Source organism: Bos taurus, chromosome 14 (assembly GCF_002263795.3).
Source record: "Bos taurus isolate L1 Dominette 01449 registration number 42190680 breed Hereford chromosome 14, ARS-UCD2.0, whole genome shotgun sequence".
In the NCBI taxonomy this organism is placed as follows: Eukaryota; Metazoa; Chordata; class Mammalia; order Artiodactyla; family Bovidae; genus Bos; species Bos taurus.
The window spans coordinates 33847638-33866610 of record NC_037341.1 but is presented as its reverse complement, the minus strand read 5'-3'; the positions used below and the strand labels follow the sequence as shown (position 1 = coordinate 33866610).

The window sequence follows — 18973 nt, the reverse complement described above, 5'->3', positions numbered from 1 at the left end:
TCACATTTCCATTCAGATAAGTAAAAATAAGAGTTCAGTTGAAAGAAAAAAGATGGGTTTTTTTTTTCTTTTAACTTTCTGTTGTTGGTAAGCAGTTCACATGGGAAATGTGAGCTATGTTGTATTAAAATAGTTTATTCATTCAACAGATATTTACTGGGTGCCTACTAGATGTGCCAGACACTGACTACATCACTAATTATTTATTTGCAGAAACAATGCCATATTGATCTTATATTATTTTTAAGATAAAGTATTGATTTATATAAGTAAAATGTTGACTCACATGAAATTCTGTCAGAGAAAAGGAGCCAATAGTTTATTAAAGGTGGCTCCTTATCAGTGAAATGCAACATCTGGGTTCTTGGAGAAACATTAGGAATTTGGAGACATACCTATATTCAAATCTAGGCAGCCTGGAGATGCCTGGCATCCAGACTATAAAGATCAAGCAGTGTCTGTGCTTTGCTTTAAAAAAAAGAAGAAAACATGAAAGAGACTACCCTGGTTATAATTACATTAATATTTCAAATTATGGATTATTTTCCCTTCTGCTTTCTAGACTTTATATAATCTTGTTATATTGATTAGATAATAGATTTTTTGAAAAAGAAAATGTCTTTTCTCCCATATCTTTATATCATTCAAGTCTAGTCTTCAAATGGTTTTTAAAATATGTACTAATATAATATTGTCCTAACTTGTTCAGTCTAATTACACTTAACTCTTCATTGTCCTGATGAGGTACATTCTCATTTCACCAGTGAAAAACCACCCACAATACATGCTCTCCCCATTTCTGAAATATACCCTGTTTTTAGTTATTATCATAATTAAAGTCAATGCAAGTCACATCTTTGAAAGCAGAACTGTTGCACATCCTTTATTAAACACTTCAGAACGAAGGGTCCTCACTTGGGGTTCTTCCCCTTTAGGATACCAAGTTTTAGCCCGTGTCTGGCCATCGCCAGCATCCTGGGGCCAGAGAGAGCAAGCACGTGATCTGCCAGCAGTGTGTGCTCTTCTCACTGGTGTGTGTGGTTGCGCAGCTGTTACTATCTCAAGCGTAAGAGGATTTTTACATATCTGTCCCTACCCAGTCTAGATCTACATCACCAGCAACGAGGTGGTCCAGGCACAGCAGCAGACGCTTCCTTGCCGTGACCACAAAGAACCAGAGTGGAAAGATGCTCTCATTCCCCCGGCTTCCAAGGCTGTCTCATTCAGCTTTGAAGCTTAACAAATTGTAATGCTCAGAAAGGGATTTGAGAATTTAAAGTCTGGCCAAGGCTTCACGGGATATTCTCTGTGATTTGGGTTTAGAATTAGAATATTGATTATCAGTTTTTACCTTGTTTTCTCTTGGCCTCACCTCCCATTTGGAAAGTAAAGCATTGACGTGTATATCAGCTAATGTGATTCACTTCCTGAGGAAGGAAGTTGGGGTTCTCCACACGCCACAGCACCTGTCTCTTAAGTACATATGGGAACAACTGTAACAGCTTTTCCGAACTGTAAAGAGTGGCAAGTCTGTGTTGTGAAAAACTTCATAGTAATTGCCAGCTTGTGTTTCTTACCCAAGGCCCACATCTGGCCCGGCGAGGGCGTGAGCTGTCGGGTTAACTGTGTATTAGGAACAACTGTCTGTCTCGTGTAGAGTAAGAGCGTCTAGTGTTCCTGCATGTTGACTATGTTTCCGGTCACCACATCTCTGTCTTCTCTGCCTTGCCTGTAGGCATGATTGGCAGCAATGCTGCCCGGCCCACCATGCCGTCTGGGGAGTGGGCGCCCCAGAGTCCTGCCGTGAGGGTCACCTGTGCTGCTACCAGCAATGCCATGAACCGGCCGATCCAAGGAGGTATGATTCGGAACCCAACAGCCAGCATCCCCATGAGACCCAACAGCCAGCCTGGCCAAAGACAGATGCTTCAACCTCAGGTCATGAATATGGGTAAGGTGGTTCCTGTACTCTTTGCTTTTCAGTTTGATGCATTCTTAGAAGGAGAGAGGAACAGCTCCTTAAGTTCTGTCAGGCTTGTCATTTGCGGTTTAGGGAATACCCCCCGCCCCACCACTGCCCCCCACCACCCTGTGTCAAGCTATCAAATGTGGGATTTTGCTGAAGATCTCTGCACAGGTCATAGAATTGCAGGATTTCCAGTAAAATAAGATAACTCACTACCTTTATGATGTTTCATTTTTGCTTGAAACTATCCAATTTCAACTTTTACAGGGAATGGATTACACTGTAACACTAGAAATATCATATAGATGATATTTTAAAGAAGCATTTCAATGGTACAGCAATGTCCCTAACTCTGCATGGTCATCAGGACCTTAAAATGCAGATTTCTGGGCACTACCCTAGACTAGGTGGGCACGGTGGTAAAGAATGCACTGCCAATGCAGGAGATGTAAGAGAAGCGAGTTCAATCCCTGGGTCAGGAAGATCCCCTTGAGAAGGAAATGGCAGTCCACTCCAGTATTCTTGCCTAGAAAATCCCACGGACAGAGGAGCCTGGCGGGCTATAGTCCATGGGGTCACAAAGAGTCAGACACGACTAAGCACAGCACATTTTACCCTAGACTGTTACACAAGACTCTCCCAGGTCTTCACTGAAAGAGCAGGGTCTTACAGAGCAACTCAGAACATATAAGGATCACTAGAGTTGTTTGGATACAGTTCACATGTTATTAAAATTAATGATCAGACACATTGTTTGATACCATTTATATGAAATGTCCAAAACAGGCAAATCTGTAGATAAAGTAAGATTAGTGGATTCCTAGGGCTGGGGTTTTGTGGGGAGAATGGAGAGTTACTCCTGATTACATTATGAGGTTTTTTGGGGGTGGGAGGATGAAAACATCCTAAAATTGATCATTGTGATGGTTGTACAGCTCTGCAACTACACTAATAGACACTGAATCATAACAGTTTAAGTGAGCTAAGTATATAGTATGTCAATTATATCTCAATAAACGATTATTTTTTTAAAAAACTTAATGTAGCTCATTCTTGTTTCTTAATATTGACATACTAACCTTCCACTTGTCTGTTACCATAATTCAGATAAGGTGATGTTTATATACTTTTTCATATACTTAGATAGTGCAGGATGTTGTTATTATTTAGTCACTAAGTTGTGTCCAACTCTTTGCCACCCCATGGACTGTAGCCCGCCAGGCTCCTCATCCATGGGATTTCCCAGGCAAGCATACTGGAATGGGTTGCCATTTCCTCCTCCAGGGGATCTTCCCGACTCAGGGGTGGAACCTGGATCTCTTGCATTATTGGCAGGCAAGTTTTTTTACCACTGAGCAACTGGGGAAGCCCAGAGCAGGATGAGTAAACGCTAAATCATTACCAGAAAGATGCCAGGATGGTTTTGACATAATAATGCAGAATGGTCATCCCGCCCTGGCATCGATTTTCTTTTCTAGTTGTTTAATTGCTCAGCACATTTTGGCTTATTGTTTCTGAGATGACATTCATGTTGCCTTTCTATGGAAAGTGTACTTCCAATTAATAATGCACGATTCACAAGTGTAAATTCACATAATTTGAGACATGCATGAAAAATACTAAAAATAGCCAGATTTCCATGCAGAAATACACTGGGAAATTTCTAAAATACTTAATTCATTCATTTAAAAATCATCATAGTAAATCCTTTCTGTCCAGAAATTTCATTTATCCTCAGTCTTTCTTCATGAATGACACATAGGTTTTGAGCTTGAAAAATGGCTCTGTGAGCTTCATGGTGTAGCTGAATTGCTCTGATTTTTAATAAACTCATAAAAGCTGTGAACTCAACAGAAAAGTATCTATTGTAATGGAAGACAGGTCCACAGACAGTGATAATATAATCATTAAAGAGTTCATATCGTGCATTAGCTTTAAACCTCTACAAAGAATTCCTAAGAAAGAGCATGTCTGAGTTGTCTGAGCCCCCTTTCTACACCTGTCTTACAAGCACTTCGCAAAATTATGTCCAGGACCTTGATGCCCTTTTAGGGGATCTGGAAGGCCAAAACTATTCTCATAATAATATAAAGATATTATTATTCTCTCATGGACGCACAATAGAGTTGGCTTAAAAAAAAAATCTTATCTGTGTTGCAAACAAACAACTCATAGAAAAATAGGTCAGATTTGTGATTACCAGAGGGGAGGGGAGGGCAGGGAAAGGCAAGCTGGTTGGAGGTGGTTTAAAGGCACAGATTTCTATTATAAGATAATTTCTAGGGACGTAATGTATAACATGATCAATGTAGCTAACACTGCTATATGTTATATATGAAAGTTGTTAGAGTAAATCCTCTTGACAGTTCTCATCACAAGGAAAAGAATTTTTTTCTTTTTTTTCATTTGTAGCTATTTGAGATGATGGATGTTCACTAAATTTAATGTGATCATTATTTCATGATGTATGTAAGTCAAATCATAGTGCTGTACACCTTAACCTCACATAATGCTGTGTGTCAATTATATCTCAATACCACTGGAAGAAAAGTCTTGTTTATAGCATAGTGGATTTATTATGATGATTTTTAAATGAATTAAGAATCATTTTTTTCTATTTTCCAGTTTTAATTTTCAATACAGTAAACAGCAGTAAGATACATCCCACTTACACAAAAGCCTGTACATTAATAAGAATATAAAGACTCCTTGGAGAAGGCCATGGCAACCCACTCCAGTAATCTTGCCTGGAGAATCCCATGGACAGAGGAGCCTGGCAGGCTACAGTCCATGGGGTTGCACAGAGTCGGACACAACTGAAGTGACTTAGCATAAAAATTCCTAAGTACAAGGAGTTTGGAACTGCTCATCTAGAGTCTCAAAGTGGGTGATCAGCCTTGATATTTATTGCCCTTTTGTTCTGTTTCAGAACAAAAATTCTATCTTATTATTTCCACCTAATTATTATTATTTCTGTCTTTTCTATCAGCCAGGTATTTCTCTTTCTATTCCATAGCTGAAACAGACACTTCGCTGATTACAAGTTATAAGATTCAGGGGTTGTTTTCTTCTCCCTTTTCAGGGCCATCTGAACTGGAGATGAACATGGGGGGACCTCAGTATAGCCAACAACAAGCACCTCCAAATCAGACCGCCCCCTGGCCTGAGAGCATTCTGCCAATAGACCAGGCACCGTTTGCCAGCCAGAACAGGTGAGCACTCGGGAGGTCCCAGAGAGCAGAGTTCACGAGTTATCTGAGCCCTAGGCCAGAAGTTAATCTTATCCTTTTAAACACTTGGTGCCTGACCCGTTTTCATGTATTCAAACTATATCACTTACTGGTCTGGGAGTGCAGGAGGTAAGGGAGGGAGGGGAATCCAAAAATCAGTTTAACTGAGCATCTGCCTTCAAAGATGCTGCAGTTTAGTTGGAAAATAAAATATGTAGACTAATAACTAATATGAGCTAGCATGTACTATAAATGGGGTGATCATTCAATTGGGGTGATTGGAGAAAGCTTCAGAGTTGATGAGAAGTGGTATCACTGGGATTTCCCTGGGTGTCCAGTGGTTAAGACTCCATACTTCCGATGCAGAGGGCACAAGTTCAGTCCCTGGTCAGGGAACTAAGATCCCACATGCCACGCAGTGTGACCAAGAGATTTTAAAAAATGTAGAAGAAAGGTATCATTTCAGTGGGCAGAGATGGCAGGAAGCCAGTTCATCTGGCAAAAGCAGTATAATCAGAGGCTTAGAGGTTACAGAAACCACACAATATGTTTAGGGTAACAGAATCGTCTAGTTTTATGCTTCATATACTTTACCACATTAAAAAACAGTATCAGAAGATTTAACTGGAAGAGTAGATTAATAAAGGAACAGATTTATAGAGGGTCTTAAATTGCAAACTCTGAAGAATTTGGCCTTTTTTCTTTAAGCTGTTGAAGTTTTTTGAAAAAGAAAGTGGTATATATGATCAAATTTGATTGTTTTTTGATTCTGATTATTAGTCTCATCATTTTTGTTTCTGTGTAGGCAATCTTTTCTAATTGCTTTTGAAATATTTCTGTAACTGCTATACTGTAGTTTTATTGTAGTGTGTCTAGGTGTGAATTGATTTATTTATACTGCTTAGTGTTTGGTATATCTTGTGCTTGTTTTTTAAATCTGTCAATTTGTGTGTCTCATCAGTTCTAGAAATTTAGGCATTATCTCTCTATACTGCCACACCTCCATTTCCTTTATTCTTTCTGGGATTCTGGCAAGACACGTTAACTTTCTACATTAGATTTTTTTAAAACTCATACCCTCCTTATTTCTTTATCCATCTTCCATTTTCCATCTCCTTGTCTCTCTGTACTACATTGAGGATAATTTATTCATATGTATATTTCATTAATTATCTCTATAGCTATGTTTGATCCAGTTACATTCTTCATTCCTAAAAGTTCTATTTGCCTTATTATTTTTCATGGTCTCTTGTGGTTTGCTTATTTTTGACTCCACCTTTATGTCTTTAAACATGACGTTCATCCTTTGTTTCTGCATTTCTTGATTTGGGAGTTCCAGTATCTGGATTCCTTGCAGGTGTAAATCAGTGACTGACTCTTGCTTCTGGTGGCCCATTCCCTGAGTATTATGGCAGTCTTTCACTGGGAGTTCTAGTTACTCTTGGTCAATGAAACACTGGGGTTAAAACTGAGGATACTTCTTCTTAGGAGAGAGTTTGCGTTGGTCTCTGCAGGGGTGAGGGTTCTGCTCACCAGTCTGCTCAGAGCAGCCCAGCCCCCCGACACACACACCATCAGCTCTTTCTCGTGGCTGTGGCCCAGCGAGCCCCGACTCTTGAGGATAAAATCCACCTGTCCCCGGGGGCTTAGGTGTGGCTCAAGTTTCAGCTCGAAGGTGGTTGTTCCATTATTCCCTGGAAAGACAACATCACAGTTGTGTTATGTGCTAATCTCAGGGTTAGCAAAGCACTGGAAGCAGGTGGCTCGCAGGCGACCCTGAGGCCTGTATCATGGTGCTGCTCAGCCAGTTGTGTGGGCACAGAGCCCCGAGGGAGGGAGATAATTCACGTACTGAGCCCGAGTCAGCATGGGAACATAAAGGATGCAGGCAGTGTGTTCTGGGAAGTAAACATTAGGAAACAACTGGAGGAATTTGGTCTTGAGGCTCTCATGTGAAGAGTTCAGGTTGGAGGCTAGCGAGGACCTCGCTACAGACTGAACTATTTTGTCCTTTGGAGGTTGTTCAAATCTAAAATTATAAAGTACTTTTATCAAATTCACTAATAATAAAAGCAGAGTTTCTAAAATTTCATAAGGGTAGAATATTTCCAGAGCTTCTTGTTTTTAAAAAAACAAACAAACAGGTTTTAAAATGACTCCTACCCTGAGATGAAATGCTTTTGTGTAGCTCAGAATTGTGTTGTGGAGCCTGTTTTCCTTCTGTATCTTAAGAGAATGATGCAGGATTCAGGGCACTCAGTGAAGTTTTTAAAAAAAAAAAATTAAATAGCATAAGGTGAATATGAGCTTAACAATAGGCTGGGTGAGAAAAAGCTGGGGACTAGTTATTTCACTGAAAGAAAAGACCAGGGCAACTGCTTAACAGCTGTTTAGGGAGATAAGAGAAGGTGCTCACCAGCTGTATTCCATTCACTTAGTAGGAGAAACTAGTGTGTTCAGACCCCCGGTGCCTGTGCACCACTTGCGGGGTCTCATTGGACGGCAGTTCTGAGTGGAGTCCAGGATTCTACGTCTCTGACAAGCCCCAAGTGATGCTAGCACCGCTGCTCCTCCCCTGTACTTTGCAGGGGAGAACATCAGAAGAGCCACAGTCAGAGTGGCTCTCACTGGACTGGGTACCAGGGGCGGTGTGTGGCCTGCATCACTGGGTTTGCTTGGGAATAGAGCATCATATAAATAACCACTGTAGTCATCCTTAGAGGTGGTACTTTCTCAGGGTCCTTCCAGCTCTTTAAGTCTGATTTCATGGTGTCAGTGAGTGTGTGCATTTTCTAAATATGTTTATTTGGTTTGTTAAAAACATACCCATGTCCATGGAAACTTGCACACAGTAGAAAACGTTTTGGATGAAATATCTAAGATTAGTTTCTAGGGGAAAACTAGGCCCAAAGTTAGGATTTTCACTGTTGCCCAAGTCGAGGAGGGTTCTGTTAAAACAAAAATGGGGACTTCCTGGCAGTCAAGTGGTTAGGACTCTGCGTTTCCATGGCAGGGGGGCATGGGTTCAATCCCTGGTCAAGGAACTAAGGTCCCACAAGCCACAGAGAGAGGCCAAACAACAGCAACAACTAAAAAACAAAAGAGGAGAAATGCAGAGTATATGCTGAAGCCAGTGAGAGTCGGCTGCTCGGCGTGCCGGGGCATTTCTGTGGCTCTGCTCTGACCCTGTTCTCATGTTGTTGGTATTACTGTCAGTTTTCTTTATATAAGAACTCTGTGGACAGAACCGAACATTTTTACTATTTTTAAAGTTATTTCAGCTTTTCTAGCCACTTAACTCCTCTTCTTTTATTTTAAATAATTCAATTAGAAGAAATTTATGACCAAATTTATGGTAGTCTTATTGTCAAAGAAATCCAGAGATGATGGACAACAAGGGTTCTAACCACGTCTCTCTTTTTAAATAAAAGAAAAGCAGTGATTTTTTAAATCCCCTTTGTAAACATTAATATCACCATTAATATTTAATATTTTTCCTGCCTGCCTATTTAGAAGTAGGTGTTTTCATGTTTCATGAGCCCAGCGTTAGTTATATATACACATTTCAAAAAGAGAGTAGTTTAACCCTTAAATTTCTAACATATTCACATCCTCATTTATTTATAATTTTATTTCCATTGGCTGTCATTTCATTGTGGTGGTTTTTTTTTTTTTTTTTTTCCTTTTATTCATCTGGTAGGTAAAAGAGATATTTAAAATATAGCCCCAAATGTATAGATGATTTTTTTATAATTTCTGTTGGATGTATGTAAAAGTGAACAGTAGCTGCCTTTCATGAAAGACTTTCTTTCACATTAAGTTCAGAATTTCTGAGGTAATTTGGTGTTCTTTTGTTTGTAATGTGCCTTAAAGTAAAGTTTTCTTGGTTGACCATTAATTTCTTATCATATAGTAGCTGCTACTTTTTTGCAAAATTTTGAAAATACAAGTAAAAACTGATGGTAATGTTCCAATTTCTCAAACAATAGCTCAGAATTTGTCTTTTTCCCCTTATCACCATCTTTAATGTCCTGGTAGTCTATAAATAAATAAAAGTATAGATTTCAATAAATAAGGTTTTATCATATGGTATCCCTTACATGTGGAATCTAAAAAGACATGATACAAATAAATTTATTTACAAAACAGAAAGAGACTCACAGACTTAGAGAACAAACTTATGGTTGTTGCGGGGGAAGGATAGTTAGGGAGTTTGGGATGGACATGTATATATTTAAAATGGATAACCAACAAGTACCTACACAGGGAACTCTGCTCAATGTTATGTGGCATCCTAGATGGGAGGGGGGTTTGAAGGATATGAATACATATATATGTATGGCTGAGTCTCTTTGCTGTCCACCTGAAATTATTACAACGTCATTAATAGGCTATACTCAAATAGAATATAAATTTTTTTTTAATTTTTTTAAAAAAGAAAGATTTTTATTAACAATGGACCTGTCTTCTGCCAGTTCATTCCTTACTGCTTTGCCAACCTGGGGCTTCTGTGTGTTCTTCCATTTATTCCTCTGAATTTCATCCTTGTCTTAATACTATATTTGTCAGCCACCATCTAGATTGTAACTGTATTTATAATTGCCCAAAATGTAAGAAAAAATTTTCTGCCATCATATTGGCAGTCATTTATAAAGGTGGAATTGAAGGTCCAGATCACTATTTTTTCTATAAGCCAAACGTATTATGTTTCTCAAAGAAGTGTTGTAACTCATGGTATGCCCAAATTTATGATACCAAGCCACAATGCAATATATTTTTATGAACATAAGACTGTATTTTTCTGAACATAAGGTATGATAACTTGGCTAGATCAAGAACCTTTTATTTTCACCAACGGGAACTTGCTGAACTTAACACAGTTCGGATACCGAGCCAACAAAGAAACTGAAGATGCTCACCAGGCACAGTTGAGGTTTGTGAGTAAATGCCAGCATCAGGTCAGCACAGCGCAGTGAGTGGGCCTGGAGTCGAGAGCAGAGTGGGCATGGCCGGGGGTGACTGGAGGAGAAACGCTGAGCCTGGAGGGGAAGGATCACAGATGCAGGAGGGGGTGGGGAACATGGAATGGGAAGTCTGGCATTATGGCGGGTATACAGCATCTTCTAGGAAAAGGCCGGCTGCCCAGGGCAGCTGGGACCCACAGGGAAGCCATAGGCTCTACGCTATACTGGGACAGGTTAGGCTTTACTGAAGTGTGTGTGTCTACCACCACCAGCACCCTGTCCCAGGGCCTGGGATTTTGTGAGTCCGCTCAGTAATGGGAACAGGAACCTGGCAACATCGTATCAGGAGGATTAGAGACTGTAAGCAGGTATCCCCAAGGCCCCAGCTCAAGTTGAAGAGGGCTTTGACCAAAGTAGGAATCTAGGTCATGCATTAGCTTAACTGTTTTAATTAGAAAAAGAAAAGGAAATCATGAGACCAAAAAATAGGTTATTATGTAGGAAATCACTTAGATGCCAATGAACGTTTCCAGTACTTTTTTTTTTCTCTGTATTGGGATGTGCCCTCCCTGGAGTGGAGTTGTCTCCCACGATACCGGACAGGGTCTCCTCTTCCAGCTGACGCCGGCAGATGCATACAGGGCACCTGCCTTCCCACAGAGCTCCTGCAGCCTCACTCCACTTAAACGGGACCCGAGTTCATAGTAGAGATCTGGGGTGGGGGCTCTGGCTGTGTGGGGATTTAAAGCTTGTGAAGAAACAGAAGTTGAAAATTATGCAGTAAAGCTCGAGAAAGAAAATATTAACTAGCATCTTTGGGGAATGAGGTCTCAGGCCTAAGAGAAGGTGGTAAATAGCATCCACTGTCGGCTGACTTGAGCTCTTTTTTCATAAAATGTACCACATCTGAATGTTGGTCATTCCTCTCTGGGGAATTTCCTCTGCTCTTTGCTTCCGTGACATGCAGTGCTGTGGTTTTTCTCCTCCTTGTTGCCAGTGTTCTGATCTGCTCCTTCCTCCCACTCCCTAAGTGTAGAGTAATCTGATCACAGTTGTGTTTAGAAACTTAATTCTGGGAGCATGTGGAAACAGGAAGGGTCCAGTCTATTTGGGTGCTTGACGTCTCCCTGAGAACTGAGGCCCTGGCGGCAAGGCCTCTTATGGTACCTCTCAGGTCATGGGATGCGAGCTCGGAGAGCCAAGGACTACAGGCACACAGTTTAGTGAAGGGCATACTTACTAGGTGATTTTCTTCACAAATGACTGGGGCTAATGAAGATTCAGGGTAGATTATTTCTAAGTGCACTGGGTTAGAACTGTTCGAAACTATTGGCGTAAATCCTCAGCATTTCAGGATTCTAGGCCAAAATGGCACAGAACTAGCTTTAGGAAACATGGCCTGTTATCCCTATGTGAATCTATCATCACTTAAGAATGAGGGTGCTGTGCTTAGTCGTTCAGTCGCTTCCCCTTCTGCGACCCCATGGACCGTAGCCCGCCAGGCTCCCCTGTCCATGGGGATTCTCAAAGCAAGAATACTGGAGTGGTAGCCATTCCCTCCTCCAGGGGATCTTCCCAATCCAGGGAATGAACCCAGGTCTCCCGTATTGCAGGTGGATTCTTTACCATCTGAGCCACCAGGAAAGGCCATGAATACTGGAGTGGGTGGCCTATTCCTTCTCCAGGGGATCTTCCCTACCCAGGAATCAAACTGGGGTCTTCTGCATTGCAGGCAGATTCTTCACCAGCTGAGCTACCAGGGAAGCCCTAAGAATGAGGGTGCTTACTTGTAAACTTCATTCTCTACAAAACATCATGTAGTACCTCTAAGAGGACAAATTAGAGGATCATTTCCCCTTTCAATATTTGAGTAACTCAGAAACTCTTTTTAACTCCCAAGGTTGTCAGTTAATGTAAATCACAGGACTTTATTATACCATTGAATTTGGAGTGTAGTGTTACAGTTTTATCACCTAAAATATACAACAGACATAATCTGCATGTTCATGGTCGACTTTTCATGACTAACTTGGTAGCCTGACAGCCATACTTCTTGAGGATTTTCATAAATGTTTGCAAATCCTACTTACGCATGACAGAGAAATATCCCATTAGTCCAGCCAAGTGCAGTCTAATGGCTAATGGCAGCTGAGTTCAAAAAAAGTAATGGAGCTTTCATGCTCACTGTGTCCCTCAGATGGGTCATTCAAGCCTGGTGAGAAATGAAACTATGTAATCAATTAGTCTTTCCTGCTAAAATCCTGGAAACTCCTTGGACTACTTCAGTTCAGTTCAGTCACTCAGTTGTGTCTGATTCTTTGTGACCCCATGAATCGCAGCACACCAGGCCTCCCGGTCCATCACCAACTCCCGGAGTTCACTCAGACTCACGTCCATCGAGTCAGTGATGCCATCCAGCCATCTCATCCTCTGTCGTCCCCTTCTCCTCCTGCCCCCAATCCCTCCCAGCATCAGAGTCTTTTCCAATGAGTCAACTCTTCGCATGAGGTGGCCAAAGTACTAGAGTTTCAGCTTTAGCATCATTCCTTCCAAAGAAATCCCAGGGCTGATGTCCTTCAGAATGGACTGGTTGAATCTCTTTGCAGTCCAAGGGACTCTCAAGAGTCTTCTCCAACACCACAGTTCAAAAGCATCAATTCTTCAGCACTCAGCTTTCTTCACAGTCTGACTCTCACATCCATACATGACCACTGGACAAACCATAGCCTTGACTAGACGGACTACTTCAGGGCAAAGCAAATATATGAGTATATATGCTAGAAGAGTCATTGTAGATTTGTGGGAACACAGTGGTCACCCCGGCCGGTGATGAATCCCCACTTTGTAGTGTTGCCTGTCTGTTCTCCACCACGGAGTCTGACAAGCCCTCCAAGCCTCAGCTTTGCCAGTTTTAGAGCAGGAGCAATAAAAACAACAATCATAACATCCAGTGCCTTAACGTGTGTCTCACCTATCTCTGTTGTTGTTGTTGTTGTTTAGTCGCTCAGTTGTATCTGACTCTCTTGCAACCCCATGGGCTGTAACTCACCAGGCTCCTGGTGAGTTATGTCCTTAGGGATTCTCCAAGCAAGAGAATACTGGAATGGGTTGCCATTTCCTCTCCAGGGTGTCTTCCCTACCTAGGCATCAAACCCAGATCTCCTCCTGCATTGGCAGGTGGATTCTTAACCACTGAGCCACCAGGGAAGCCCCCTATCTATGTTAGGCACTAAATAATGCGTATCTATTATGTGGGGTTGTTGTTTGTGTCTGACTGGTACCGTATTTTACTACTTTTGTTATTAAGGCGGGGAAAAAATGTTCTCTAATCAACTCACTTTTCCGTGGGCACGAGATGAAGTTTGTCTCTTTACAGGCAGCCATTCGGCAGCTCTCCCGACGACTTGCTGTGTCCACATCCCGCAGCAGAGTCTCCGAGTGATGAAGGCGCTCTCCTGGACCAGCTGTACATGGCCTTGAGGAACTTTGATGGCCTGGAGGAGATCGACAGAGCCCTGGGGATACCCGAGCTCGTCAGCCAGGTGGGCACACCATGAGGCTGGCAGAGGCCAAGCTCGCAGGGACACACAGACGTCTGTTTTCTTCTGCTTGCACATAAACGGCAGTCGGCTTTTTAGAACGTGCTCTTCCCTCGTAACCAGGAGCCCTGTTTCCTGTCACCCCCTCTCCTTGTTACTCCCACATCAACTTTTGCCCCAGAGTGGAAATGACCAAGAATGAATTTTACCTGTAATTTGGATTTATTTGCCCAAAAGGCATAAACTCAAGTCCAGGTCACTTGACTATGGCAGAGAGGAACATAACAAGGAGCAGAGAGGCCAGGAACAGACCACTGCTGTCTTAGCGATCTAGAACCTTCCATCTCAAAACCAGTATCCTTCATCTTATATCTGTGAGCTAGTGATAGGAAGCTACTTGTGTTAAAACAGGTTGCACATAAGTTAGCAGAAGTCACTTTAAAGGTGAAGTTAGCCAGTCTCCGTGGGCTTACATTGCTTCCCCCGCTGCCCATGCCCCCGTTCCCTTCTCCAGGGGATCTTCCCAACCTGGGGATCGAACCCAGATCTCCATTACAGGCACATTCTTTATCGTCTGAGCCCCCAGGGAAGCCTGTATAGTTGATTTAGTTGGTAACATAAAGTCATTTAAGAGTACTTTATAGCAGCAGTATAATAACCTAACAGAGTCTCATGAAATAATTTGGAGGACTTTTCTCAGTCTGGCTACGCAGCCCAATTGATGTGAAGCAGGCATCCTGTTTTCCCGTAGAAAGATCACAGGCTCACTGCCGTCTTCTTCTTTTCTCGTCATGAATCATCTTTGTCTTAGTGCTAAGAAGTACCTTCCAGAGTTTGATCTGCTTCCTGGACGTGTGAGGTGTTGAGAGGGTCTGTGAGAAGGGTGGTGCCGAGTCATGGGAGACTTTCTCTGAAGCATTAAAACTAGTCTTGTCGTAATCCCCACATTCAGCAGACAGAAGTGGGAGTTAAGACTTGTCAATTCATACTGAGAACAGCAGAATGGAAAGAGATGACTTGAGGTTGCATGACATAACCTGAATAAATCAAGAGAGGAAAATGGAGTTGAAATATTTCCTGTGTGGCTGGTTTGTTTTGCCTTTAGCGCTGGTGAGAATTTAGCATTCAGCACTGTTATCCCTGTGTTTCGTCTAAGTGACATTTAAAGATATATGATTCTTGGGGTTGCTGCGTGACTCAAGCATTGTTTTTATCAAAACTGGTGTCATTTCATCATTGAATATCTTCAATCTTTTTTTTTTTTAATTTGTGTTTCTATGTTGTCTCATCAAATCCATCCTTATAATGTCATATTACCTGAATTATAGAAATAGTGATTATTAGGTGAAGTTGGGGAAATGTAGAATACAAATGGGCTTTATTTGTAGTCATCAGAGTTATGTGTTTTCTTTAAAAATGGAAATTACTTAAACTTTCTCTCTTCTAAAGATGGGCCAATACTTCAAGATCTGAGATGGTTTTGTGGATATACTTAGAGCAGTAATTCAACAGTGAATGGTTCCCATGAGTGGGCTCCACATTTTTAAAACTATTATGCACAAGAAGATAGGCCCAGTTCTCACGGTTAAACTTGATCTGAGGGCAGGATTCTGGGTGGCCCCAGGCCTGCTGTCACATGGATAGACTAGCTTAAGGAAAACCTAGGATGTTACTGTGGTTAAAGCACACCTAAGAGATGACTTTACAGTTGGGTCCTTCCCTCCTCTCTGTTGGGAGGTTCATAGCAGAAGGAAGAAAGAATGAGCCAAGTGCACCCTCCAGGTTTGCAGTCATTTTAGGGCCACCTGACCTGAAGTTGTCGCCCCTGGGAAATTCTGGATTTTCTGTACCCACTCCATTCTGAGCCAGATAGATGGAGTAGCTCTAAGAAGTCAAGAAGGACAAACACATTAGATACATCTAGTTGGAAATAAGATGGTGGGACTTCCCTGGGGGTCCAGCAGTTAAGAATCCACTTTCCACTGCAGGGGGACGTGGGTTTGATCCTGGGTCAGGAACCTAAGATCTCACATGCCACAGGGCAACTAACCCTTTGTGCCACACCTAGCGAAGCCCCTGCACTACAACAAAGACCAACACAGCCAAAGGGAAAAAAAAAGGAAATAAGATGGTGGCAGAATGTGGACCGTGTAGGGAATTCTGACGACCACAGAAAGCAGTCAGATACGGCAGTGTGTCACATTGGTGAGCAGCTCAAGTCTTAAATCACAGACTCGACTGGAACCGACTCCTTACCTGCCAGACAGGCTTGCTACAGTTTACCGCGCATCTCCAAGTCTCAGTTTAACTGTCAGCAAAATGGGAATAATAGCGGTGGGCACCCCAACACTGCTGACCCCAGCCAGGTGTCAAGGCAGTTGTCTACTTGAAGTGAATAAGCAGTCAGAACACTGAACACACCTGGGAGACATGTGCACCAGGTTCAGGTCAGTCAGATTGGTGGTGAGAGTAGGAGGCTTTCTATACTTATGACCGCTTCCCCCTTCCCTGGGAAGAAGGGTTGCTGGGAGTCAGGCCTGAAGCCCGCTTCTTGCCTCAAGTAACTGGATCTTTTGAACAAAGAGGCGTTTTCTACGAAGACAAGGAGAGTCAGGGGAGAAGTACCTTTGTGCCATAAGTACAACAGCAGAAGCTTCAGAGACAGGGCAGTGAGAGGAAAGTCTTATGTTCACTCTGCGGTTTCTGCTGGTTTTATTTATGTGTTGGTCATCTGGGGGCTTTCTCTTCAGAGCCAAGGTGTGGACCCGGAGCAGTTCTCCAGTCAGGATTCCAGCCTCATGCTAGAGCAGAAGACCCCCGTGTTCCCGCAGCAGTATGCGTCTCAGGCGCAGATGGCCCAGGGCAGCTACACGCCCATGCAGGATCCAAACTTCCACACCATGGGACAGCGGCCCAGTTACGCCACCCTCCGCATGCAGCCGCGGCCTGGCCTCAGGCCCACAGGCCTTGTGCAGAGCCAGCCCAACCAGCTGAGGCTTCAACTGCAGCATCGCCTCCAAGCACAGCAGGTGTGTTCCTGGCCACTACGCAGAAAGTCGGGGTGGGGGTACACAGTGAAGGTGGATGTGAGATGGCATGAGAACAGGGCGTCCTTTTGGGGGCTTAAGTCTCATTCTGTCCTAAGACAGTGAAGATGTTGCCATGATCGTACAGCTTTCATGCTCATTTCTGCTTTCTTCTTTCCCTTCTTTCTTGCTCCTCTGCTGACCCTGCTTCCAGCTAGAGCAGCTCTCCTCTGATTTCCTAGCTCAGTGATTTACTGATGGGCTAACCTTGAGTTCTCCAAGCCTCAGTGTTTACATCTATAAAATGGAGCTGTTAACAGGCTAAGGCTCTATGTATGGGTTGACAGGACCCAGCACAGTTTCTGGCCCCAAGTGAGTATGCAGGACACCAGGAGCTCCTGCCATGAGTCCTCTCTTGTGATGAAAATCATGGCTTTTAGCAGAATGGTGGCAGAGGGGTGGTGCATTAAGGAATAGCTCTTTTGCTCAAGAAAGTATGTTCTCACTGAAACAAGCCTGGACAGATTTCTGTCATATAGTAAATAACAGTATTGTGGACTTTAAAAATCTCCCCTCATTTTTTTCCCTCTGCTTTTTTCCTTAATCTTCCTCTTGGCCTCCTCTTCTGACCATTCTACTCTTTTTCTCCCTTGCAAACAGTGTACTTTCCAAATGGTCCAAAATAACTTCTCAGCTACAAGCAATGGGAAGCATCACTTGATAACTAGCTCACAAGGGTATCCAGCCACACACCATGTGGTTTCAGTATCCAGCAGCATGTGGATGTTGGGTTTGGGGGCTGGGGAAGGTTTCTTGAGGTGGGAATTTGAAGTAAAATATATTCTGTTTAAAAGTGTACTGATTCCCATGTATGTGCATTTAGAATCGCCAGCCACTTATGAATCAAATCAGCAATGTTTCAAATGTGAACTTGACTCTGAGGCCTGGAGTACCCACACAGGTAAGGGGCAGACAAGCTGTCAGTATCCACTTAACCTGTCTCATCATTTCCCTCCTTGATATCCTATGTAAAGCGACTTAGAAGGCCACACATAGATCTAGATCCAGACGATGGAGGTCATGCCATGTGCTTATTGGTCTAGTCTGTTGTCTTTGTGGTTCCCTCCCCATCACTGGCATTTTTATTGCCACATACGGTCAGTTACCATTATTCACACTGTGTGTTCAGTCCTGGGTTTCCCTGATGGCTCAGTGAGTAAAGAACCTGCCTGCAATGCAGGAGACCACAGAGGATGCGGGTTCAGTCCCTGGGTCGGGAAGATTCCCTGGAGGAGGAAATGGCAAGACACTCCAGTATTCTTGCCTGGAGAATCACATGGACAGAGGAGCCTGGGATACAGTCCACAGGGTCACAAAGAGTGGGACTGACTAAGCAAACAAGCAAAGTTCCTGCCAACACTGAATTGGCAAATAGTGAACCATTGCTTCTAGGAGAAATAAAGTGTTCGGTTTCTTTGAGCCTCTTGTCACATTTCCATCAGTCAGTCCATGTGTGTTTCTGTTTGAGGACACCTTTTGTAATATATATTGTTGATCCATTAACGTCAAACTCAAAGCCAGCAGCACCATAACTCACGCCTGAATGAAGCTCGTCTAACTCACACAGTTTCCCCCACAAGGCACATCAGCCTCCTGGACTTGTTTAGGACACTAGATAGCCCTTGAGCACTAGTCTCAGGAACCATTTTAAACAGCAGAGTTACTGATGAAAAGCACAGCAGTGTGAAAAACGTGGAACTAAGTAGTCCACAAGAAGGACACTTGTCTGCAGTGTGAGAGCTGAAATAAGAACTGATGTCACCTTGTTTCAGCCGTGGGTAGGAATGTGCATGTTGGGCTTCTCACATATTTTGCTGTTCCACATGTATCCATAAATGACGATGGTGCAGTGAGTATTGGTTCTGGGGTGACAAGTACATGTTAGCGGGTAGGCCAGCTCGCCAGTCCGTGAATAATGAAGTCAGCTGTGTACAGCCAAGATCCATAACCAGCCTGTCCCCATCACTGACAGCAAGCACGGTACCCCTTCCCTCATCCATCCTTCCATCCATCCTCCATCCTGGCCTCTGTCACCCTCCTCTCCTTATGCAACTCCCTTTCTTTCTGCCTCCATTCAGCCTTTTCTCAAGTGCTTCAAAGCCACCTTTCAGCAAAGTGACTTGGCATCCCTTTAGACTTGAATGTCCCTTAATGAGCCTCTAAACTGCCATCTTCAAGGTTTCTGTAC

General features: G+C 42.9%; 1 protein-coding gene across 15 annotated transcripts in view; it reads left to right on the top strand.

Annotated features, from left to right (window-relative positions):
* NCOA2 (nuclear receptor coactivator 2) overlaps positions 1-18973 on the top strand; it is a 285109-nt gene that overhangs the window by 253369 nt on the left and 12767 nt on the right. For all 15 annotated transcript variants that reach the window (XM_025001844.2, XM_025001838.2, XM_025001842.2 and 12 more), the window contains 5 exons: positions 1736-1951; positions 5049-5178; positions 13537-13702; positions 16450-16728; positions 17609-17686. In XM_025001844.2, the coding sequence (XP_024857612.1) occupies positions 1736-1951; positions 5049-5178; positions 13537-13702; positions 16450-16728; positions 17609-17686 (869 nt within the window). The remainder of the gene's footprint in view (positions 1-1735; positions 1952-5048; positions 5179-13536; positions 13703-16449; positions 16729-17608; positions 17687-18973) is intronic.